Below are 27,530 nucleotides of genomic sequence, written 5' to 3' on the forward strand. Positions count from 1 at the left end.
CAGGGTGTAATTGTTTATGACTGACTTATTATCTGACTAGAGTTGAAGACACACCTGCACACATACAGTATGATCTGTATTGTGGTTGTGAGTTTTATCATATGGTTGGATAGGACATCAACAACCTGCATGATTCAGACGCAGCGCTGATGAGCCACAGTGCGGAAAAAATAAGCAGCAGCCAAGAGTTTCAGTTAAAATGGCAGCAAGGATACAACAGATTCTCCTCTTGAAAACATTTAGAACTACTTTATTTTATTTGTAACTTACTACTTTATTTACTGTCCTTTCTATTTGTCTTTAACAAGACTTGACTGTAATTTTAATTCACAATCTCTAATTTAGATATGTGTTATGATGATGAATTTGGGGCCAAAAATTACATTATTTTTAATTTATTACCAGTGTTGAAAGAAGTACTCAGATCTTTTGCTTAACCACAAGTAGCAATAAAGTAAAAGTACAAAAGTAAAAACATCAGAATATACAAACCCAAAAGTAAAAGTACTCTTCATGCAGAAAGCCCCGTTTTAGAATAATGATTATTGTTTTATTGGACTGTAATATTGCAGCTGGTAAACATAGGACTTATTGTAATGACTTTATGTGCTGCAGGATAGCTTGTAAATTTCCTCCTGGACATCAATAAAGTTTTATCTTATCATAACCTTTAACAATACATCATCATTTCTTTGCTGGTCTTATTTTGTGTTATCAATGAATCTGACAGCTGTTATTAAAGCTATTTAATGAATGTAGTGGAGTAAAAAGTACAATATTTCCTTCTGAATTGTAGTGAAATAGAAAATGGAAATACTCAAGTACAATATTGTTCCAATTTGACACTTCTTTATTCAATTAATGTAGAAAATGTTTATTCATTATTCATCAACGATCTCTGGAAGACATTCTGAAGCACATCTGATGTTTTGTCAACTATTTTTTAATCATTATTTATCATTAGTTTTAGTTATCAATATCATTTTTTAATGTTCACAAGCCCTCAGATCTTATACTGCAGGCTTGCTAGATACCCATAAACCTACCCAAAAGAAAACTTGAGATGCAGTTTTCTTCAATTATTCTCCCAAATTATGGAACACTTTACCTAAAGATGTTAGAGAAGAAAGCTTTAAATGACACCTAAAACATATCGTTTTAACCTAGCCTTTTGCACCTTTTCTTTTGCACCATATCCCACCATCTATAAGACATTTTATTCCATTTTAAGGCATTTTTATTCTTTTTCACTGATTCATTATGTCTTTCACTAAGAATTTTAGCTGTGTTTCCTTTTTTAAGCTAATCTTGTCATTTTGTATGAAAGGTGCTATACAAATAAAGTTATTGTTATTATTATTATTATGTTATTATTATGTTGTTGTTATGTTGCCTCAAACAAATAATTTAATGGTGGAGCTGCTTTATTCACCCCCTGTTCCATTTGTAAACAAAGTTGTTTAAAAAGGACAACCTGCAAGAGGTCAAAGGTCATCCATTATCTTCATCCATCCCCTACTGTCTTTATAGTAACATGTATAAATATCAGTTTTCTTTTTGTTGTATTATCCATTATTACTTTATTATTTATTGTTATATTCATTATCATCTTGTCTTTTATTGCAGTTATTTTTTGGTTTCCTTGTGGCTTTGAATATTTTTATTTAATTCATCTTTTAATGTTTTGTTTTTCCTAATATAAGTATGTTTTAGCCCCTCAGTGCTGCAGCGCCGTCTGCAGGCTGACAGACTGAACTGCTGAACTGAAGACTGACTTCAGGTCAGTTTTACAGGCTGCAGATCAGGTGCTAACTGGTCAGATTTGGATGAAACTTGCAGGGATAAATCTCAACAGCTCTCTGTGTCATTTCTTTAAAAAATCAAATCTAAGAATCAGAGGATGAAGCAGTAAATTCAGGTAAAGGAAGCACGTGGTCTGAGTTTGATTACAGGAGACATCTTCAAAAACACCTACATGATAAAATAAAAAATAAATTAGTCTTTACACAAAGTTGGACTGACATGAATATTGCTAAACACAGGACCTACGTTTTGAATAAATTACAGTCTTGAGGGAGGCTGAGAGAAAAAGTTTGAATGTTAAACTCAAAGTTATTTGCATCTGATTTGGATAAAGTAAAATCTGGTTGTTATCAGATCTTTGCGCACTTATAACACCAGTGTTTGCTCATGTAAATTGAGTTAATAATTTAACCAGCAGCATTTTTAAATGATCATTTAATGGTGCCAATCTGTAGAAGAGTCTCAACTTTAAGGAATTATATTTTGATGACACTTTGATTTAATTTAATCAATCAAATAAGTCATATTAGGTATTTATTTGGTGTGTTAGTGTAGATTAAATAAAGTATTATTAGCTTTAAATATGTTCACTGTGTTATTTTTGTATGTTTTGTGTCTTTACTTGTCTTGTTTGTTATGTTATGATATGTTGGGATGTTCTCATTGTCATGTCTTTGGATTCTTTTGTGTTTTATAGATCCATAATTAAAATAAATCCATTAATGGTTATTAAAAGGAGCATTTTGTAAAACACAGACCTCAGTTGTGTTGCTACAGGTCTGATTTTGATTAAATATGTCTGTATTTTTTCTCTCTGACTGACCCGAGGACATTAAAATTCCTCTAAACCCAATTAACTTGAATTGAGTATGTGAGTATTTATGCCATTTAGACATATTTTCAATTATTAATCAATCCTTTTACTTCATGTAATACGTGTGTGAACAAGAATAAAATATACAGTATGTCATAGATTTATATGACTTATAATCCTTTTAGTGGAGTTATTAATTACTGTGATGATTCAGGAACCAGCAACAATGTCTGTTAACCCCTAAAACAAGGAAATAAAGAAGAACTTGACTGTAGATGGAGCTCTTCACCTCAATGTTTTCTCACAGTGAAGCTTTTTTTTTTTGAACCTCTGTTGTGCACAAACTATCTCTAACATGTTTTATACTTTATCTGACAGTCAAACTGATCCACTTCATGTGTTTCAGCTCATATTTATAACATTTCAGCTGTTGTTTGGCTTGTTTGTCGTCCTGCGCTCACCGGCAGGTGGGCAGGGTGATTCTGATGCCTTCAGGGCCTGTCGGAAATATTATATTAATTAAGTCTTCAGAGTGCATGAGCCAACAAAGTGCCAAACTGAGATTTTTAAATAATATCCGGTTTCCACACATTTTAGTACATATGCCTACAGCCCTGAATATATTACCATAAAGAGATCTTTTTTTTTTACTCATGGGTTATCAGATATTATTTATTATTGTAAATTATTAGTAGCCGGAGGTCAGCATATTTCCTCAGAATAATTTATAAAGCTGCTATTAAGGCTTTCTTATTCCACTTCACCAGAAGGTTTAATCCTGATATAGTAACCTATTTTGGACAGTAATGTTTTGATTACAGGGTTCATTTTGTTACAAAAACAACTTGGATATGCAGTACTGTACAAAAGTAGCAAAGTGAGGACGCTTTCAGAAATAATGCCATGAGTAGTTTTTATTTATCAATTAATTTCATACAAAGTTGAGTAAAGAGCAGAAACCTAAAGTAAATCAGCATTTGTTGTGAGCAGCTTTGCCTTTAAAACAGCAGCAGTTCTCTTCGGTTCACCTGCACACAGTGTTTCAGGTACTCGGCAGGTCGGTTGTTCCTGCATCTTGGAGAAGTTGCCACAGTTCTTCTTCTGTGGATTTTGGCGTCTCAGCTGCTTCTGTCTCTTCATGTTAATCCCAGACTGACTCCATGATGTTGAGATCAGAGACCATCTGTTGCAGGACTCCTTGCTCTTCTGGTCACTGAAGATAGATCTTTATGACTCTGGCTGGATGTTCCAGGTCGTTTTCATGCTGCAGAATAAATTTGGGACGATCTAAACATCTAAAGTGCCTAAAACTTTTGCAGAGTGCTGTATGGTGAGTCAGCTTGAAACTTGAAACTTCCCATGCAGCAAACATATGAGTTTAATCATTGTTAATGTGATGAAAACCATGTGACGTAAGGCATCCCTGGAAACTACCCTGCATTTAAGGCGAAGTTTTTTTATAGCACATTTCATACACAAAGAAATGCAAACTGCTTTACAGAATGCAAATGAATATAAGATCAAGAATAAGAACGATTAAAATTTAAAAAACGACTAAAAGAGGTGAGTAAATGAATAGTCAAGTCTGTTTTATTTAGACAGTTCAATATCACAAATCACAAATTTGTCTCAAGGGGCTTTTTACTAATCTGTACATCAATACAACATCCTCTATCTGTAGACCCTTGATATGATTAAGGAAAGACTCCATAAAAAAAACAACTTTAAGGTCCAATTTAAGTTTAATTTCATGCTTTGTGGGTTTTCTTCAGTTGATACTGACACAAAAATATCTTAAAATGTGAAAAAAAAAATGTCAAAAAAACAAACAAAAAAAAAAAAAAACAACAACTAAATAATAGTCTTTTCCAACAGAATTTCATACCTGGCAGACAGGTATCAAACAACATTTAAATGTAGAATGAAGGGTGATAAAAATGTACAGTAAAAAAAACCAAAACAATTTGACGGTGAAATGAAGGAATAAAATGCCGAATATAGTGATCTAAAAAAAAACTGAGACATTTTTGGGGAGTATTTTGGGTGTAGTCCATAATTTCACAGCTGGATGGTGTTCTGTTGCAGGAATTTGGACTCATGGTCTCAGTATTTGTAAAATTCTTTGCTTTGAACTGATCTCAAGTGCAACACACTGCAAAGTTTGACCCAAAGAGAGCACAGTGCTGCAGTTTTTTTTTTTTTTTTTGACTTTTATGCCACTTATTAAGTGCAGACTTGCCTTTAATTTGAGTCAAATAAGCACTGTATTTTAAAATCCACATACTTTAACTTATAAATGCACTACAAACCGCATTTCCAATTGAGGTTTTGGAATTTACAAGCAGCCCTTGAACGCAGCATTTTTTTTTCCGCTTGCGCGTCTCGAAACAAAAACACGCGGAGCGCTCGGTCACATGTAGAGCGTCCACGAAGAAGAGGAAGGACGGAGGGAAGCGGCAGTTGGTCCCAACGTTACCGGTGTTCAGGCAGCAGAGACTCCCGCTCAGGTTACCGGCTCCTGTCGCTCCCTCCCCCCCCGCTCCGCTCCGCTCCGTGCGCTCCTCATATGGTTCTCCTCCGGCACATCTCCATCGCCCTGACCGCCGCCGTGGCTGCCCTGGGCTCAGCGCTCTTCATCGCCTTGAACTACTTCTACAAGAGGCGAATATGGTCACCACAAGCGGAATACTGCACGATCAAGGAGGTGAGAGCGAGTCTTCTCATTTAACCTCCATTTTTTTTTCTATTCTATTTTATTTTTCATTCAACTTAAAGAGACTGTTATTACTGACTGACTGAAGGAATGAATCCCTGCAGAATCCTGGTGATTGTAAAGATGATGATGATGATACACTGTAACACTGCCGCTGATGTATTAGTGTTTACAGTGGTGATGATGAAGATGATATCCATGATGATAATAATAATTAAAAACAAGCTGGTGGGAATGGTGATGAAGAGGAGGATAATGATGAACTGACGTGTCAGTGTGATGATGGTGATGATGATGAACATGAAGATGAAGGCTTTAATTCCGATGATGATGATTTCTGAAATAAAAGATTAATTGTTTGGTCTATAAATGTCAGAAAATATTGTTTTAGTTAGATGATTGTTTTAAGATCACATGAAAAGCAGCAAATCCTCACAACTGAGAAGCTGGAACGAGGGAATATTTTGTGTTTGTGCTTGAAAATGACTGAAACAGCGCCCTCCTGTGGCTCCTGTTTGCAGTTCGATTCCGCATTTGTTGGTTGGAGCCAAAACCAAAATATATGATCTACTCACAAGTATTGTGTGTCTATCCAAAGCCGTAGACCTCCGTTATTGTCGAAAAACGATTAAAAACACGTTAACGATCCACATTGCTGCATTGGATGACACGTTCCTTCATCATGAAGACAATTGTTACCGTAGCTTGTTTAGAAATGGCTCCAAACAGCGATAAGATTGTATCACAACCTCTTGACTTTGTATTAAAGTACATTGAGAAATTGAGGTTGTGATATGTAGCACAACAAGTTAGTGAAGCTGTAAACAGAACCGCGTTCCTGCACATGCTCAGTGGCGTCTGCCTTACACAGAACTACTCTCCAGAGACTGAAAATCGCTGTTATTAGTCTTTGGAGCCGTTTCTAAACAAACTAACGTGACCAAACTCTTCATGGATGAAGGAACATGTCACCCAGTGCGTGTTGACGTGTTTTTAATAGTTTTTGGACAACAATGGAGGTCTACAACACAGTGGAATAAGATATATCAGGCTTTAGATACACACACACAATACTTGTTAGTAGATCAATTCATTGGTTTGGCTCCAAACATGAGATTTGTTGACAATAAGAAAAATATAGAAAATTACCAGAATGATCCTTTAATTGTTTAATCAATCGCCAGAAAATGAATCAGCAACTATTCTGATAATCAATTAATTAAGTCTTTTTTTAATCTTTATCTTTTTGTCTCCGTTAATCAACTAATTCGTTTCAGCTCTAATTTCTGCTCGTGAAAAGAAAAAAAAAAGATAAAAAATAATTGCTGACGTGTGTTTCAGTTTCCCATCATGCAGCTGAGGTAACAGAACTGTTTCGTCACAGTATTGTCGTCTCGGTTTTCTGCAGGGAGACACAGAAGCAGCCGGGCGACTTAATGAATGATTCTCCAATGAAGCTGTACAGCTGCAGCCTGAATCTCTTAATAAAATCTATTTGCATGTCTCTAATCTTGTTTCCTCGATTCAATCAGCAGCAGCCTGTAACAGGCTTAGCCTGCTTTATCTGGCTCAGCCTGTCTTTAGAGGATAATGTTGTCAGTATCTGCCAGCAGCTCAATGCAGAGGGGATCTAAATGTTTTCATTCCCAGAGCCAAAGTGTATCTTAAACACACCGTCTTCCGCTTCAGAAAGCAAGGGGAGTTGATTACTGGCATGTTTTTTTGACCTGAAAGAGTTTGAGCAGGTGGGAGGGCTGCACACGCTCATTTTACACAGCGACACACAATTAACGGAAACAGCAGATGAAGATTCAGCTGCTGGATAAATTGGACGAGCAGCCGCAGGATGAGCCTTCAGTGTCTGCGATCCATTTAGATGTTTGTTGTCATTTTATTCTCTCTGCAGCTAAACACACAAATGTAATCAATGTGGTGTCATGTCGGTACAGTAGAGTGGAGTTTTAAAGGTATAATCCTCAAGATGTTCATTGTTTCAAACCACATTCTTGGTACTATTTATTGCTAGAAATGTTTTATTTCAGCTTTGGATTCTGTTATTACCTCTTTATAAAGTAGTTTGTCTTTCTCACGCAGGATTCGAACTGCAGACCTGTGCACAAGAGATTGACAGAAAACAACACGTGCATGTATTCGAAAACTAGTTTGTACAACGTTTTGTCTGAGCTCGTCTGAAATGTTTATAGCTTTTTGGGTCGGCCAGGCATGAAGGTGGCTTGAAAAAGCTGCTGTCATTAAGTGAGTTTCCATTCAACTGAGCATTTTCAATTTGCATGTAAAAAAAAAAAAAAACTGAGTGGAAACAGTACACTTGGCTCCAGTGGAAAAGTTGGTTTATCGATAGAAACAACAAAGTGCAATCGAAACTTAAAGAAAGCGTGTTTTAAAACAACAGTCAGGTGTCCATATGAACACATATCTGCAACATTCACAGTCTTTTTAGCATCAAATTCCCTCTTTGTGTTTCCTTGGACAGTGTTTACCTGTTAGTATAGTAACAAAAAGAGGGACTTTGGCACTAAAAAGACTGTAACGTTGAAAGATATCTACTTGATTTGACTCATTTGGATGCTGAAGCTTCATATTAGCTTCAGATAAAATTTTAAATACATTTTTGCATTTTTCCGTCCTTTAAATGTCAATCAAGCTTCCACTGAAGAGATGAAAACATTGGAAAAGTTTCAGGAGCTTTTCGACCCTACTGGACACTAAAACCACCAATCAGTTACTACAATTACTGTGTCGCTCTTGCTACTTAAAGAGTAACTACTCACAGGCTAATAGTCCTGCTTTCAAAGAGGGGTGACAGCTTGCCTTTTCCACATCATGTGCAGCTGTGATGGTGGTTGGCACCTTTTAAACACATAAAGGCCAGAGCAGCTTTGTTTTTTCCTTCTTCTAAAATCTAGTGTGGATGCAACAAATTCAAGGTTGTTATCAAGAGGTTGTTAAAAGTTATTCTGGGAAATGTAAGATGTCAGTAGACGAGATAGAGAGTGGGCACACCAGCAAAAAGAAATTACAACATTTAATCACAGGGGGATCTCTTGGAACGTTGAACACGAGGAATTGATGATATGTGACAGTATTATAGGATCTCAGTTTCCTTCACTTCTCACTCCTCTGTGAAAGACAGCTTCATGTTCGCTATTCGGCTCTGCAGACAAGCTGGCTTTAGTGCTTCAGTGTGATAAAACATCACCAGTGTTGCCAAGTGTTCTGCTTTGCTGGAGTGTCCTTGAGCAAGACGTTAAATCGCTGTCAGATCCAGCAGTGCAGATCTGCAGTTGAGCTGGGATGCTGGGATTTTTTTTTCATCCTGCGGAAGAGAAAAATATTGAGAATCAATACAGAATCATTGCCTTTTTATGAGAAATGTCTGAAGCGGCAGAACTGAGTTTAAAGTCTAAAACAAAAATTCTGTGAGCTGACAAAGAGAGCAGGAGATAAATGACCAGTGCACTGATGTGAAAAGATCCATTTCTCAACCAGACAAAAAAAAAAATCAGTGTTGAATGTTTTGTGAGGTCAAAAACAGACTTTACATAAATGTCTCCTGTGTAATCTTGGGGTCGGGTAAGAATTGATCACCTTGCACAAAGTCCAAACTGATAATGCTGCAAAAAAAAAAGAAAGAAAGTGTGAAAGCAGATCAAGCTCTGCAGCCTCAGAGCTACAGCGAGGCTTCAGCTCTGTCAGGGTTTGAGGTTTGGCTCCCAGCGGGTTGCATAAGCCAGAAATACATGGAGTCAAGCTACTGAAGCGTCAAAGCAGCCGTGTTTATCAGCCGCTGTTTACTCAGCAACACCAGCCAGAAACAACATGTCAGAAGAAATGAAATTCATCATCAAAATATGTTAAATTCATCATCTGACCTTATTCTGAAACAATTACCGGATGATTGTGGTGTCGTTTTATGCATCAAGCATTACAATTAGAAATTAAAATCTCGTCTTCGAGCTTTGATGATCCATCAACAAAGTGAAGTAAAGCTTGATATTTTCGATAAAGATCGCAGCTCTAAAAGGGCCGATATGACTTGCTAATTAGCTCCCACAGATTCGCAGCAGCACGTCTGCACACTGCATGAATAAAGACTAACCTTGTGTGACTTTTAAAAAGGAGATGACTGACGTGTGCAGGATCTCAGAGGGATTATGACGTCCCGGTGTCTCTCAGGCGCAGAGAGAGTGCTGAGGTTTGAAGGCGGCTGCTAACCTTCTCTGAGTGTCAGCCACTCCTCGTTCTACTGATACAGGCGGCTCAGTGCGTTTTATCACATCTGACCTGAAGATACAGTAATAAAGAGCAGGTCTGTGATATCTTTTATTAAAGTATAATATCATGGCTAGTACCTTTAGAGGTTTGCCGACGCTGATTCATATTTGTGAACATTATGAAATGTCTTTTGCACAGCCAGGGTCAAATTCTCAGCTGTTTAATGTATTCATCTGGATACATAATGATCACACACAATCTGCAGATGTGCCATCCATGAAGTTCAATCAAAAAAAATGACAAGAAAAAGCAATCAAAACGTATTTATAAAGCACATTTCAACAGTGGAAGTAATTCAAAGGGCTTCACATAAAAACATAAAGATTAATACACTAATAAAATACAGGAATAAGTTAAGAATCAAGAGAAGAAAATAAAACGGAATAAAAACAGAATTCATGAATAATACTAAAAACAAGCTAAAAACTCGGTTATTGAATTATTAAATAAAAAAAACAATCAAAAAGTAATTAGTTTTAATCAAAAGCTGAATTAAAAAGATATGTTTTTGGCTGTTTTTTCAAAGGACACCACTGAAGTTGCCTGTTTGGTGTCTGCTGGTGGGCTGCTCTACAGATTACAGTCATAGATATTATATTTTCTAAGTCCAGTGTTGAGAGAGCAGCTTTGAGGACCTAAAGGCTCGTTCGGGAATATATGGATTCAAAAGTTTGATTAAATATGCTGGGCCTAAGCCATTTAAAGCTTTGTAAACCAAAATAAGGACCTTGAAATCAACTGTAAAAGCTACTGGGAGCCAGTTTAATGAAGCCAATTTTTCTGCATTATGTTTAATTAAAGATATAAAACAGAGAAAAGCAGTAAATCTTCACATTTCACAATTATCAAGATGGTTGTGGACTAATTTTTGCGGATGATCAACTAATCACATTATCGATTTATCATTTCAGCTCCAAATAAGATGAACCACTTTTCTCATGTTTTCATACTGGAACAGCTTCCCAAAGGGGTTCCTAAAACATTTGAGGGTTCCCCAGATGTTTAAAGGGATAATAAAGATTAAGAAATTATTATTTTGGCGCTGTGGCTCAGGAGGTAGAGCGGGTCATCCACTAATCGGAAGATCGGCAGCTCAATTCCCGGCTCCTCCAGTCCGCATGTCCCCGTATTGCTCCTGATGGCTGTGCCATTAGTGTGTGGATGTGTATGAATGATTAGATTTCCACTAATTGGCAGGTTGGGACCTTGCATAGTAGCCCCTGTACCATTCAGCGTATGAATGTGTGTGAATGGATGAATGTGATTCGTAGTGTAAAAGCGCTTTGAGTGAGACTAGAAAGGCGCTATACAAGTACGGTCCATTTACCATTTACCATCACTTTCATTCAAAGCGTATTCGAAGAGGATCTTTTAATAGCCAGTATGAACAGGAGGACTGATTACAGCGAGGAAAACATCTTTCACTGTTCATATGGACACGTGACTGTTGTTTTAAGGCAGACTTCAACATATCAAAGCCCCCGTGCACAAAACCAACTCCATAAAGAAATGGTTTTCCGAGTTACGTGTGGAAAGATTTGACAGTCCTGCACAGAGCCTTGACCTCAACCCCATCTAACACCTTTGGGATGAACTGGAACACCGACTTTGAGCCAAATTCATGACCCAACATGCTGCAGTCAGCAGGTTTCACAAAAACTGGTGAAAAATCTGAAACCAGCAGAGATGTTAATAGTTTATGATGATTCATACTTTTGGCCACAGTTGGACATGGAAAAGATGGCTGTGTTTAAAAACATGGCTGATATGGGGTGTGTTACATCTCCTGAAGTCGTGTGTTGATTTCAACATATACGGTATACTTTGTACTCTGCACTCTGGACTTGGAGAATTTTACAAGATAAGGAATGTGATCGTTTCTAATAGTCATGTCTCCCAAGTCCTGTTTTGTTGATGTGTGCTTTTGTGTAACTATGTATTTTACAGCCGAGTCTTCCTTATAAAAGAGATAATATAGGGACTTAGTGGTTAAATGAAGGTTAAATTAAAAGAATATGCCAATACTATTATGTGTGTTTATATCCAGCTGTGGTTGGATGTGCCTAATGTGTGTCAGCATTAACTCTGTTAATTATATTTGTAAACCCATACACTGGCTCTTCTTCAAACTGAGCAAATAACCTCATTCTGTGTTGAATAAATTACATGTGTTTAATTTGTGAACATGCACATTTCTGGAGTCTGAACATCTCTGTGCTCTGCCCCCAGGAGGAGGAGGATCGTGGAAAACGTCAAGTCCTTGTCCTCGGTCTGGACGGGGCCGGGAAGAGCAGCATGCTGCAGGGTTTGACCCCCGGAGAGCCAGCGGCTAAGAGAGGCCGCTGCCGCCCCACCCGCGGCTTCAACTTCATGAGCCTCAACGCCCCCGCCTGTCAGCTCGACTTCCTGGAGAGTAAGACTCCTTTTATCCTTTGAAATCAAACACCACAGGCTCAGTGTGCAGTCCAGAAGGCCTTTATGTTTTATCAAATGCCATAAAATGGAGAATTGGAAAGAACTCTGTTCAGTTCAGCTCATTTGTGTCATTAAACTTGCATGGTACTAAATAACTCCACTCAGACGCCTGATTCTCTCAAAGATATTGACAGATTGAAGTGCAGGTTGTGGGAAGTGAGTCAGTAGCTGAAAACGGCCTGAAAATTTGCCATTTTATTGTGTTAAAGGACAAGTTCACAATGTTTCAAATGTGTCTTAAAACAGTAGTCAGGTGTCCATACGAACAGTGAAAGAGGTTTTCCTCGCTTTAATCATTCCTCCTGTTCATACTGGATATTAAAAGATCCCCTTCAAATGTGCTTTCAGTGTAAGTGATGGAGGCTAAAATCCACAGTGTGTCCACACAGTCATTTAACAGTTGATGTGAAGCTTATATGAGTCAGTCTGAGTTAGTTATATCAAGTGGATATCTTACACATTTCCAAGTTTTAACCAGCAAATGGTGGGTATTCCAAAACTAGTTTGTACAACGTTTTGTCTGACCTTGTCTGAAATGTTTATAGCTTTTTGGATCGGTCACGCATGAAGGTGGCTTGAAAAAGCTGCTGTCATTAAGTGCGTTTCCATTCAACTGGGCATTTTCAATTTGCACGTAAAAAAAAACTGAGTGGAAACAGTACGCTTGGCTTCAGTGGAAGCAATGTGCAATCGAAACAGACTTAAAGGAAGTGTGTTTTAAAACAACAGTCAGGTGTTCATATGAACACATATCTGCCACATTTACAGTCTTTTTAGCATCAAATACCCTCTTTGTGTTTCCTCGGACAGTGTTTCCCTGTTGAGCTGCGGTGGAAGTATAGTAACAAAAAGAAGGACTTTGGCACTAAAAAGACTGTAACGTTGAAAGATATCTACTTGATTTGACTCATTTGGATGGCTGAAGCTTCATATTAGCTTCAGAAAAAGAATGTAGAGGAGTTAGCATGCTAATGTTAGCTTTAGAATAAATTTAGCATATTTAGCTTTCCGTTTTGTTTATATGTGTACTGTGTTAATTTACAAACATTTAACATGTAACATTTATCATGTTAGAGTCTTAACATGCATACAGTTTGCATGGAAACATGATGCTAAAATTTAGCTTGTTTGCTGATGTAAATATGTTAACAAACTAAGGATAACATGTTAGCATTACGTCATGTATAGACTGAGTTTAGCACTGCGTAATTTTGGCAAAAAGTTGAACTTTGGTCAACTTTTGCTGCAATGCAACGTAATCCGGCAACACACTGGGTTGGCCAATCAAATATGTGCTCTTTGTACGTTATGTACATTACTTTATATTGTATACGGGGTAAAGGCATCAATATGCTTCAACTGAACCGAACTCCTCTCTAGGATTTTCACTCTACCTTCAAATGTAGCATTTCTGAACTTATATAAACACTTTTGGCTTCAGATGTTCAGATAACTCTTCATAAAAAGTAGTTCCTTTCCAGCATACTGGAATCTGTTTTTGACCTGAATGGCTGGTTTGAGGCAAACCTGCCTGCGTTGCGTGATTTGACGCCAGTAGGAGTAGTAGTTATATTAGTACCAATCTGGGGAGCAAATGTGACAGTATTACTTAAAAATCTGGAATGAACATGAAGAAACAGTCTGTCTACAGCTCATAGCCCAGCTGTTATTCAGGATTTGATCCAGATTTTAGTTGTTCTTCTTCTATCTCTTCTTTGAAAACCTGCTGCAACACATCACTTCAACACAGAGGTAATCTCTGGCATTTGCAATATTGTCCATATTTCAGTGATTGAGGAAAACGTCCAGAAAGTTCAGTATAAAAGTGTCATGGAAGTTGACACTTGAAGCTTTTGCATAGAACCTTAAAAACTTTCACTGTGACCTTGTTGTCATATATATGAAATTTCACTCATAGAAGAGCATAGAGGAGATCTAACCGACAGGTCCAGTTAGACCGTGTTGTATTTACAGACAAACTCATAAACGGGCAAATTAGCGCTCCACTGAAAGCCACAGAACTGCACAAAATATAACATAAATGACTTCGCTTTTCATTGAACCAGTCTGAGTGTGAGATGCTCAGCTGCAGTCGGCCTCAGGATGAGTTTCTGTGGATGTATTCGGAGTGTGTCTCGCTCAGTGGTTGATTTATTCATGATCTGAACACAGAGATCGGCTATGCCAAGGATCCCTTTTTCATCTTTGAAAGTAAGAGGAACACATGTCACCGCCCACTCAGTCAGAGCTCTGTACAATAAATGTTCGGGTCTTTGTCTCGGTGACATTGATGCAGAGGCATGTTGACAGCTCAGTGCACACTTACACATATCAGAAGCTGTACAGTGCACAGGGGCCAACAAGTTCTCTTTATGAAGTCCACTGGGAAAATCCAGCTAAAAGTCTTTAAACTCTAAATGAAGTGATGCAGCTCAGATCTGTTAGAGAAGTAAGTTTTGAGTAGCTGAGACTTGGGTTTGCGCTAAAGAGAAGTGCAACTCAGTATCAGAGGTAGGTTATTATATACAAACTGTGTGTGTGGTTGGAGCTCATATTCTCAGCTTCCCTCTCAAAGTCTGACTGAAATGAAATTGCCTGTATTGTCTGCTATAGCAACATATCTGCTCTGTAAATCACTTGTCCTTGTTCTGCTTTGAGGAAAAATCAGAAACCAAAAAGAGAAATTTATATTTTAAAAACGTTACATTATCTACTTATGAAAGCTGGAGTTATTATTTGTTTTGATACAGCAAATCAAATCTTGCATAAAACGATAACGTGTTGTTCTATCATCAGCAGAGCAGACGGTCACACTGAGCCTGATTGCATCCTGCTACACAACACAAGAGCCACAGACTCTGAACAACAACCCACATTAGCTTTCCTGCTAAAGTCTCCTTCTTATCTAACTAACAAACATGAACACACATCTTGTCCTGCAGCTTAGCTTGTTGAATGAGCCACCAAACAAACATTCACCGGGGTAAAGTGCACGGCTAACGTCTGTTAGCAGCTAGACAGCCAATTAGCTGCTTAGCTGCAGCACATTAAACAGCATGTGAACATACCTGTAGATGTTACTTCGGATGCGTTAGATACTGGTTTGGTTCTTATTCTTCAATCCCACTGCTAACAACACACTGTCTGTCCATGACTTGTAGCTACAGCAGTTTTTTTACACCGACACTCAGGCAGTCTGCCCCAAAGACCTTTTCTCTTCACTTTAATGATACAATACAATTAATAATATATTTAAAAACATGTCAACATTACTTTTGACTGCAAAGAGGGATGATTAAATGTGTTTTCAGTTGGAATTTAAGGCCGTATTGAGACCAACATTTTATCAGCCTTCGTTCATAACTACTTAACTTTAGATTTCCGTCATGTTCGCACGAATGTTGGCAGAACTGGTTTCAAATTGAATGAACTGAAAACTGCCCTCAAACTACAGTCTTTCATTCCTCTTGGAGATTTTAAAGCTTTATTATCTGATGTTTTTTATGACTCTCATAAGTGTTTATATTAATTCTTTGTTGATTGTGGCTGTCTGGCTGTAGTTGTGTTGTTTCTGTTTGCTGATTGTGTGCTTGTCTTATGAATGGTTCTTATTCTCAGGCCTATTTTGAAAAAGAGATCTCAATCTCAGTGCAACTACCTGATTAAATAGAGATTTAAAAAAAAAAAAGATTAGCTGTTCAGCTGCAGCACATTAAAGGGAAATTTTGGTGCTTTCAACCTGGATTTCCCATCTTTTTGTGTCTAAGTGACTAATGTGGACAACAATTTTTGAAACTGGTCCAGTATTGAGTGAGAGCCAAGCCTCTCTTTAGGAGAAGTCTCATTCTGAAATACTGTGAGAGTTGAGTTGTTGTTGAAATCAGCAAAATATTCAGCCATGACAGAGTAGGAGGGAGGAATGCTGGGAGTGTTGTTGGAGTACAGAAAGTATAAATTAGTGTTATCTAAAAAATTTTCAAAGTCATGGCTAAATATTTAGCTAATTTTGACAACAACTCGGCTCTAACTAATGGGGACAACAGACAGTTGTACCCAGTAGTCACACAAACCCGGAAAAATAGGGTCCAGGTTGAAAAATAACGAAGTTTCCCTTTAAACAGCATGTAAACATACCTGTAATTTTCACTTCAGACCTGTTAGATGCTGGTTTGGTCATTGCTCTTCAAAATCCCTGTTAGTGAGACACTGTTTGTCTATGACCAGAGAACTGAGGGGCTGCATAAAGGGCCAGTATGATAAATAAGGAGTTTTTAACTGTAAATCAGGCAAAGATATTCAAAGAGATCCAGTACAGCCCAAGAATATAAATATAGACCTGGAAATCTGCGGAATATGTCCCCTTTTAATATGCAGGGAAATCAGGGATGTAGTTTTTCAGTTTCTATACATATCCACATCATTCACATCCATATGACCCACTGTCTGCTGTATGCCTGAATGTAGGCGTGTATTTAATAAAGTGGCCAGAAGAACAGCTGCACAAGTGCCCTGCTGACTATAGAACACAAGCTGCTCACACCGCTGAGTGTCAGGTCCATGCTCTGTACCACCAGGTAAACAGGTATTTATTGCTGCCACATCACATCAGCTAAAGATGCATCACTACCCAGTTTCCTAGCAACATTCTCCATTAAGTCCAGCACTAATGAATTCTTGGTGCGCTGTGCTCTGCTGAAGTCTGAGGCGGTGGGGACCTGAAGTCATGGCCGCCTCAGTGAGAGCAGTGATTCATCTGGCCGCAGAGCGCTGTCCGTCATTGTAGCTGCAGGTCGGTTCTTCTGCACAGCAGGATGATGATGATGGGAAGTTAAAGCCTTCAATCACTTTGAAACTTTCTCATCCACAGAAGACAGTAACTGAATTTTCTTACAAATGTGTCCTGTAACTGTCTTGCCTTTCTTTCTTTATGATGCCTTTATATCATAATCAAGCAACCAGCATGGCCAGATTAAATGACCTAACAAAATGACCTAACAATGCAGGACTTGTTTTAGTTGATGTTGTATTTTGGTGGTATAAATTCCTTAACAAAAGTAGGGTGGTAATGCAGCCTTGGCAATCAGTCACTCAACCAATCAACCATCAGTCCACAGAGCAGGATAACGAGCTTGAGATAACGCCCACCAGCTCTCCTTCAAGTTGTAAACATGTTAAACAAATCAATGAATCATGCACTCAGAAATACAGTTATTCTCCCAAAAGGCCAACTCAAACACATCTCAGTACTGAGACAAAGCCTCCAAAAACCAAGAGAAGATAAACATATAAAGAAAAGTTCTAAGAAGGCAATAAGAAACATATAAACAGAACCCATATAAAGAAAGAGGAGCTGTACAGTTTTATTTTGTTCACAGCCTTGCTGACGTATTGTCTGGACGCAAGTAGACGGAAAAATGAATTAGACCAATTTCCCCCTGCAGAGAAACAGGGATATATAAATAATTGCTAAGTGCGGTCTCAGTTTATTTCATCCCTCAGTGAAAACTACATTACTGATTTCATTTGGTCTAGAGCACATCTGAGATTAATCTGCAGCCAATTTGTTTAAAAGAGAAATGTCAACAGCTCATCTAATTCTCCTTATTGATCTGTCCACTTTATTTGAAAGCAAACGAGAAATGCCTTCGAGCAAGGCACTGAGTCAGGGCTGTGTTGCTGTTTTTCCTAACCTGCCCATGCATATTTCAATTGAATAACATTACATCAGATGCTGTTTATCTCTGAATGCACTGTTGTTTCTGTTAATTGTATAATAAAACTGATATTTTGGGTAAACAGGCCCCTCAAGGAGTAAAATAACATGTCACTCCTTTGTTGTTAAACTCTAATTATGAAAACTGCGGTGTCACAATTCACAGACTGTATCTCAACAACTACTTGATGGATTGCTATAAAATTTGGTACAACCATTCATGGTCTCCAGAGGATGAATCCTACTGACTTTGGTGATCCTCTGACTTGTCCTCTAGTGCCACCATCAGGTTGACATTTATGGTTCAGAGTGAAATATCTCAACAACTATCTGGTGGATTGCCATAAAATTTACAACACATACTCAAGGTCCCTAGAGGATACACCCAAAATACTTTGGTTTGCTGTAAAAAAAAAATATTGGATGTAGCCACTGTGACGTCACCCATTGGTTTGTGGACTCGAGTTTTGAAGCCTTGAGTTTGGCATTTTGACTGTCGCCATCTTAGATTTTTGGAGCCAGAGGTGATGATAAGTGGCCATACTTGGACAAGAGGGTGGAGCTTACCCTAACGCTAGCTGTTAGCTTGGATAGCATGGTGCACTTACAGTCTGTGGTTACCTGTGATAATGCTAATGCTCATTTTTGCCAGCGAAAAACAGCCTTGAAACCATAAAAACAAAATGTATTTAACAGAAAAACTGAACATCCTTAGAAGGTCTTTTAGATGCTGAACAAGATTTTTCTAGGCGACCAAAATATTAAAATTAACTTTCATTGACTTCATGGAAAAAACACAACTGAAAAGGTTCACGACACAATGCAGGTAACTACAACAGCACCATTTTGGTGAAACTACAACCCAAACTTGAAGGTGGAGATTCATTCTTGACCCTGGGAATACAAATGTGATGAAACATTGTTAATTTTTGACCATATCCCACACAAATGTTAACTAATCCACGTGTCAAGTGATCCAACTAAATACAAGCAAAAAAAAAAAAAAAACACGTAACAGATGTCTTTAGACATTAATTGGTGTAGGAAGTGAATGGAAATGTTATTAGATTGATGAACTCCAAGCTGGACATATGTTTGTGGAATACAATATATACATTTGTAAATCTGGTTTTAGTATGAAAGATGAAACACATTTGTCACCAGTAAAAAGACTTTTTCTCTCCATAGAAATTATGCTGTTGGTTGCATTAAACCTTAATGGGCAGAACCAAAAAAAAACAGTTTTTCAGATTCGGAAACCTAAAAGTCAAAAAGGAAAGATGTTGGAATTCAAAGCAGAAAGTTTGTATTTTATGATTATGACGGTTTGTGTTTTCTCTGCTGCAGTCGGCGGTGGGGAGGACCTGCGGCGGTACTGGTCTGAATACCTGAGAAGGACTCATGTTCTGGTGTACGTGGTGGACTCCTCTGACAGGAGCCGCCTCCCATTGGCGAAGACTGAACTGCACCGCCTCCTCAGGGTGGAGCCTCAGCTGCCTGTGGTCATCCTGGGAAACAAGCAGGTAAACCAGATGTCCTGGCTATCTCATACCGGTGTTTTTGTACAAATCAAGTATTTAAATCACAGCTAACCATTATGAAAACTTTGCTGTTGTTGTGATTCAGAGTGTTTTTTAGATAGCCATTGATTTCCATTCATCCATACTTAAACAAGTGTTTCCTTGCCTGGAAGGGAGAAACAGGATTTATTATTATCTCAGTTTCAGCTTGAAAACAATGTTTTCAATGTGTGATATGAATGACAAGTTCTAATCAATAACAATACCTAAAAGACATAAAATATCTAAGACTGTAAAGGATGCTTTTAACACTTTACAGCAAAAATGTTACAGAATTTAGTTATGGAGATAAAACTTGTTCAATATTGGTGGAAATATAAAAGGAAGCATAAAATTTTCTTTTTATTTTAATTAAATACTCACCTAAAAGCCATCATACTCAGAAAATGAAAACCCTCAAAATAGTACACAGTGTTCCCGCTGTTCATTTATCCAGCATTAATGACCCGTCAGACTCCTGAAATAAACATTTCTACATTTCCTCCTCAGCTCATATTTCTTCACCCTGCACGGCACTTGTGGAATTATACATGACCCTTCAAGGGAAGCAGGAATATTTGTCACATCTACTGTCAGAGCGCTGCAGCTCTCATCCTCTCAGTACTGCGTGTTAACCACATTATTAGCAAGAAAAGGGAATCTGAGATAAAACTCATTGCACTCATTGTTAAAACATGCAAAACAGACAACACACTCTTCCTTCCCTACTTTGAGATTAATAATAGGACAAAAAATGTGAATAATTTATAAAAAATGTGAATTAAAAAGTATAAAAAGAAATGAAAAAAAAAGACTTGAGCCTTTTTAAACCTCTTGCTTATGGATTTGAAAGTTGCTTCAGAAATCCAGATGTTCTTTTAGGGCACACTGGTAAGCTTTGAAATTTAACATTAAAATGTTAAAAACAAATACAATATTTCTCAGCAAGCATATGGTTTTAGTGATTTGCAGGTCAAAAGACATCTAGGTTAAAACTGCTACATTTGGTTTAATAATGAACATTTATCAGACGTCTACATTACATATAACCATTGATTTTACTGCATTTAAATGACTATTTCAATGTCTTGTTAAGATCTGCTTTACTCTGAACTATAGTCAATGCCTTTAAAAACTATTAGACATCTTAAAAATATTCACTTCTCAAACAAATTTTGCTTGTTTTTGTCTTTTTTTAACTTACTGTACAGGCAAATGACAAAATTAGTGCTGGTTTGAGTTAAACAACTTGTGCAGTTTTGACCAAACCTGCATGGATGTTTCCCATGTAGCCATGCACTAAAAATCACTGGGTTAAAGTTTTTATAAGTACATTATAACAAGCTTTAGTTTGGGTTAATAGTTAATAACCTAACAGTAAAATAAAAAATAACACTAAAACTTTGTCAGTACAACCCCTTGTCTTGAGTGGCTTTCCGGGTAAAATTAATTCTGTATTGTGTCGGTGCTTGAGCCAAATTGGGTAAAATTTTAACCCAGTGATTTTAGTGTGCGTATTTTGGCCATACTGTAATTTTCACCATAATGTACCAAAATATGGCTTAATATACATGTGACAAAGGTCTTAACAGCTCACTGCACTGTACTACACTGCACTACAAACAGATGCTGCATATTTTTGCTGTATTTTGCCAAAAGAATAGGTTTAGATATTGATGAATGTACTTTTACTTAGCACAAACACTCAAATGCACCATCAAGTATTTTTCAAAGCAGCATACTACCTATATTAACTTACTGTAAAATAATAATGCAACTTTGACACAAATAAAGGAGGACATACTGTTTATTGTGACGGATGACAAACAAGTTTTAAGTCTGTTGAAGTTACATTTTAGTATGCTGAAATGAATGGAAATCAGTGGTTGCCTGTATAAAAACATTCATCCAGCTAAAAATAAATTTTCTATGGAAACCTGTTGGAACGGGTTGTCTCTAAGATGATCAAAGTGCATTCAAACTATTTTTTAAATCAAGCCTAAAGCCTAAACCTCTTGAAGTAAAAGAAAGCATGTCTTCAGTGGGAGGAGCTCTTTTTGACAGTGATACTGGCTTCACCCACCACTACTTTCTTCTCTGCCTCACCACTCGCTCTGTTTAAACAATACAAAGGAGCAGCAGAACCTGTGTGTTGGAAAAGATGTGGCGGTGCAAAGAAACGAGGCGGACAACTATAGACTGTGGGGTTGAATGGTTTGTGTAGGAGGGTGGCGTTAAATTCACCGTCTTCACATAGAAAAGTTTTGATCAAAACTGAGTTTTGTTATTATGTTAATAGTAATTTTACCCTTACTTGTTAAGTTTTGTGAGTTGTAATATGTTTGTTGGTAATGTTAACTGTGGATATCATACTGTGGATATCATTCCTTGATTAAGAACTACAAAACAACACCATTTTCTCTTTTGGAAAAAATGAAAAGGTACAATTAAGGTTCATATTGAAGGAACACTCAACTCTGTGTTTTAACTATCAAACAATCACCCTTCATAAGCTTGAAAGGAGGCTCTGAAAGTCGTAGCTTGCTACTTAATGGAGGTCTTTAACTTGAACAGCTACAATGGATTCCAATGGTGAACAGCATTTTCCAAAATATTACCCTCTGTTTGTTGCCAGTGTAGTTAACTTTTTGCATTTTTTTTTTTATCTTAATTTAGCGCAAATGCAAACAGGTAACTGTGCTAGTGACAAACTAAAGCGGTGTATATTTGGGCCAAACAGTCAAATTTTTTCTCCATATTTGCCAAAACTTAGATAAACACAGCCTCTATTTTGCTATAGTGCAACTATTTGCTTCTGTTAATGCAAACCAGCAGGAAATGCATTTGGCCAATGCTCATATTTTTGAGATATATTTGACAAAACTTTGCTAAAGCTTGGTTAACTGTTTGCATTTGCATATGTTAATCTCAGCAGAAAAAGCAAACAGCTAACCGTACTAATGCCAAACATCCATTTTTTTTTGCCATATTTGCCAAAACATAGCTAAACACAGCCTATGTTTGTTGCTAGCTAGTGTGGTTAACTGTTATATTTGTCACACATTTTCTTATGTTAATCTAGTGCAAATACAAACAGTGCAAACTGTGCAAATGACAAAATTTAATTGGCCAAACACTCACATATTTTTGCCATATTTGCCAAAACTTACTTAACACAGCCTCTGTTTGTTACCAACTGGTGCGGTTTGTGTTTGACACACATTTTTTTATATTACTCTCCAGCAGAAAATGCAAACAGTTAACCATGCTAGCGACAAACTTAACCTGTGTCTTACTATATTTTGGCCAAACACTCATATTTTTGCCATATTTACCAACATACGGCTAAACACAGCCTCTGTTTGTTTCTAGATAGTGCAGTTAACTGTTTGTGATATGTCGCACTATTTGCTATTGTTAATCTCCAGCAGCAGATGCGAAACCATGCTAGAGACAAACTAGAGCTATGCGTAACTATATTTTGGCGAACCACTCATATTTTTGCCATATTTGCCAAAATATGGCTCTGTTGGTTGCTAGCTATTACAATGAACTGTTTGTATTTGTCACACACAAGCACATTTGCTTATGTTGACAAATGAAAACAACTAACTGTGCTAGCAACAAACTAAAGCTGTATATATAACTATATTTTGGCCAATTAAACAATCATATTTTTGCCATATTTGCCAAAACACACCTAAACACAGCTTCTTTTGTTGTTTGTTGCTAGCTAGTGCGGTTAACCACTAAAACTGTGTCAAACTATATTTTTGCCAAACACACCTGAACACAGCTTCTGTTTGGTGCTAGCTTGGCTAGCTTTGTTGTGTTCGCCGTGTAAGACTTAATGCACTAGCAACAAGCAGAAGTTTTGTATTAAGCCAGTTGTTTGCATCCAATGTTCACAACCTAAACTAAGCTAATGTGATTGTGCGAGATAAAGGAAAACAGCATCAAAGAGAAGCTGTGTATTTTTTCAATACTGTGTCGAATATGAGAGTTTGGATAATACTAATCATACAGATGGACAGTGGAGAAGTTTTATTTTTCTGTAGGAGTGGTTTGAGAAGTTTCTACTGTCATTTTTATACAAAAACAACAGTGTTTTGAATGGAGGTCTTGAATAAATGTTCCGTTAATCCTTTAATGTTAATTGGCTTATATTATAATTTTTAATAAAAAGCAAATAGATATATATATATAGATAGAGTACTTTATTAATCCCAAAGGGAAATAGTGTTACAGCAGCCACTTGACGTAATTCAAAACACAAAAATAATGAGGTGGGTAAAAGAAGATATATGCAATTTAAGCCTAAATTATATACAATAACTAAACAGACTAACTCAAATATAAAAAATAAATAGAATAATTAAAAATAGAATAGAGACTAGAGTTATAACCATAACTATAATATACTATTTGCTTAGTATACACTGTTCAATTGTGTTAATATGCTATAGTACACTGTACTGTACACAATACTGGCACAGTGATGTTTTCTGGTTCTTGTCCTTGGGAAAACAGTTATTTTTGGTTTATGATGTAGCAAAAACTGAGTATAACCTCTTCCATGTTCTTCACAGGATAAGCCCAATGCCGTGAGCGTGTCGGAGCTCCATGAAGCCTTGTCTCTGGGCTCTGTGATCGAGGACAGGAAGCTGTTCCTCTTGGCTGCCCAGCTAGGCTCGGATGGAACCCTGAGGAACTCCTGCCGGGGCCTGGACACCTTCCAGGACCTCCTGCTCCAGCTCATCTGATCTCATCTCCCCCCACAGAGCTGCAGAGGAGGAGATGGAGGGACAAAAACAAAGTAATGGCTCGAAGATATCTTCCTCCTCCTTGTTTAAGCTCTGGCTCAAAGGAGGAGGAGATGACGAAGGCTGCAGGAATTTCCATACCGAAGAAGAGTAGATTGAGAAGATGCCAGTACATCCTCCTGCTCCTCCTCCTCGTCTGCTTCTTAATCATTTTCAGACTACATCATTTTAGAAAAAGCAAAATCCTCCTCCTCTTTCAGCTCATGTCATCTTACACTTTTTATCCAAATTGTCTTACTCATTGAGGAGGTGAAGAGGGAGGAGGACGAGGACAGACAGTGGGACAAAAAGATGAGATTGACAAAAAGATTTTCTCGGTTTGTTCACCTCCTGCCAGTGACTCAGTCTTGGGACTAGTCTTAATGTCAACCTGTGACAGGTTTATTTAAGCATGTAGATTGCACTGTATATATATATATGTATATATATATAAAATGTGAACTGTCAAGTATGTAGATGCACATACAGATTTTCGTCTGGTTTGCTGTAACTTGAAAACCTTTTTGTGTGTGTAATCAGAGAAATCAGCAGAGCAGAACAGGCAACATTCAGGGTTTGCCAGGTTGGAGCCCCCAGAGACTAAAGCTGCACCAGCTCTGTGAATTCATCAACTGGGTCTTAAGAAGATACTCGCCGACTTCTGCACAGAGGCTTTTCTGAGATCTAGGAGAATTTTGCAAGGGAATTTAAAAGGACCCCTTGACATTTTGAAAAGAAGTGTGATGTTTTTTTCTCACGACTCTTGTCAGACTGTGGGGGGAAAGTTTCTACACTTTTCCATGACTTTCTTCACAGCAGCCTGAGAACATCTTAGGCATCTTCATTTTGAAACCAGATTTTCTTTGGGTATTTTTTTTTTTTTTTTTAGCGAAACACTTAACAAACACAGCCATCTAGCACATATCACACTCAACTTTGCCTTTTCCAAATAGACAAATGAATGCGTTAAATGTACAGTTTCTTTTCCAGATGACAATTAAAAGAGAACTTTGTACAGACACAATCAGGAGTCATACAAGGTCATAGGTCAAGGTGAAAGGCAGGTCAAAACCTTCTCTCAATCAGTAGCTAACGCTCATCTTTAGCACAGTTTTGCTTTATAATTACTGACCGTTAGCTTACCAGGATAACGCTAACAAACAGGCTAAGCTTCCTAACTTTTTCCCCACCTCTCTGCAGCTTTGTGTCTTTTATCAACAACACATGACACACATTGAAACAGATCACTGGAGCAACAAGAGAGATAGATCAATTTCTTAACAAATTAAACTAATCAAACCTAACTTGAGTTCAGAGATTTATGTAACACAACAGCCTAACATCAACCCGAAAAATGTTATTTTAACTGCACCCGTCACATAGCAGAACTTTAGTCCAATATTTTTCTTTTTGTCAATAAATCCCAGAGAAAGGCCAGAATTAACAATGTGGTTGTCTCTGTCAATACTTCCCTACCCTGCCTGTGACTCTCAGTGCCAAGCCCATTGGTTCCTACTGAGGACATAAATCTCTAAAAACAGCTCACAAATGTATAGTTTCATTTTTTTTAAAAGGTTCAGTAATTTCCTAAAACAGCTGTGGTAAAATGAAGGATATAGTGCATTTGTTGGGGATTATTTTCAGCGTGGGAAGAATACACATTTTGTGTTCTAGAGGGTATTTCAGGCAGTTTCCATCCAAATGGAGTGCAAATTTCAACTGAAATTCCAGAAAATTGCCAAAAGAAAATGCAAATTATTGCGCATTTCCATTCACTGCTGTTATGCTAATATTAGGAGTTAATGTGTTGATATATACAGCTGGTGGTGCAGAAGAAAAGGGTGCAACAAGATGATGTAATTAAAAAGAGCAGCAGTCAATTCTCAATGGGCAAAAAACGTAAAAAACATGATGGAAATATGACATTCTGTTTGTTTCATGTATTAATTTGAGGAACGTTACAGTTTCCTCATCACTCCACAAGGATCTGATGTTTTCGTCTCTTCGTTAGATGTTTAAAGTCAAGATCAAATGAAAAATGCCTTTTTAAATCCTTTTAGATCACATCCCTGGTCATATTGTGCACCTATTTAACAATATATGCCAAAAAAGAAAAACAAAATCCTTTTCTTTGTATTCTTATATCAAAATCCAATCATGTTTTCTTCCTGTAAAAGAAAATATGATGTGTGCTCACTCAGGCTTGAACCAACCATTAATATCATGACATTTACCCAACAATCAATCTTCAACTTTTAGCGGCACGGAGCTTGATTATTAGATTTATTATTACATTCCCACTTTTCACGTTCAAATCAAATTCCTCCCAATGTTATGTCCTGCCTGTCTATCCCGTGTCACTCGGAAATACATCATGATATGGAAGTTACACACTCTCGAATGCCATTTCCATTGCACTTCGTCTTATTTTGCTTCATATAAACTTTTCCACCTCAGCCAAGCGTTAAAACATTGTTTTAATATTTTCACATTTTTTCAAATTTTCACTAAGGTTTTTTTTTATGTGCAAATTGAAAAAAAAATGTGTCCACCTACTGTGCAATTGTGTGGCTTGTTGATGTGTTTTTAGTAGTTTTTCTTTTGGAGCTTTGGTGCTCTGTGGCACAAAGAAAAAAGATATATCAGGCTTTTCATGCACAGAAAATACTTGTTGGTTTTGGTGTTTTTGTGGAATTTCTCGATGATAAGAATAATAATTTAATGTTTTTGCTCTTTAATGAAGCTGCAGAGGGAAAGCAAGAAGGGAGGCAAAGAATTAAGTGAAGACAGCGTATCAGTCAAATGCATCACTACATCTCTATTCATTTCATCTCTGACCATACACTCCCAATCCTGTTTGCGCCACAGTTGATGACACTTAGATGATAACTAGTATCACTCATGCTTGAATATATAAATGCACATGTGCAGTTTTTGACTTTAATCTTATGTGTCGTACTAACAAACAGGAATTAGATTCTGATTTTTTTTTTAATGCTGTATGTGTGCAGCTGTGTTTGCTTATGACGCACAATTTTTTTAAATGAATGTGTAGTTTTATTTCCTTTGATGTACTGTAGCTCTGCAGAAATGTTTTCACAGTAAGCAGAGGAGTTTAGTGCATTGTTGTGTGTACACTGTTTTTTATAATTAATAACTGCTTTCTTGTTTTTACGTGTTGTGTAAATTGAACTGTGAGATATGAATTCATGCATGTCTTCATGTTTAGTCGTTCTCTCTACAAGACTTAAAACAGAACGTGTAAATTTGGTTATTAAAGTATCTTTTTTTCTCTCTTAAAAAACTGAAAATAACGTGGTTGAGGTAAGATAAAGTCACTTGCTGAACAATTTAA

At 37.3% G+C, this 27,530-nt stretch overlaps 1 protein-coding gene across 1 annotated transcript; it reads left to right on the plus strand.

The window, feature by feature from the left end:
* Window positions 1-4,745: 4,745 nt before the first annotated feature.
* On the plus strand, window positions 4,746-27,447 carry arl10 (ADP-ribosylation factor-like 10). The gene is made up of 4 exons (XM_067608889.1): window positions 4,746-5,321; window positions 11,856-12,039; window positions 19,162-19,337; window positions 23,963-27,447. Exons 1-4 carry the CDS (start codon window positions 4,914-4,916, stop codon window positions 24,134-24,136), a joined length of 942 nt encoding a protein of 313 aa, XP_067464990.1. The 5' UTR covers window positions 4,746-4,913; the 3' UTR covers window positions 24,137-27,447.
* The last annotated feature ends 83 nt before the right edge of the window (window positions 27,448-27,530 follow it).

The sequence above is a fragment of the Thunnus thynnus genome, chromosome 13 (genome assembly GCF_963924715.1).
Source record: "Thunnus thynnus chromosome 13, fThuThy2.1, whole genome shotgun sequence".
Classification (NCBI taxonomy): Eukaryota; Metazoa; Chordata; class Actinopteri; order Scombriformes; family Scombridae; genus Thunnus; species Thunnus thynnus.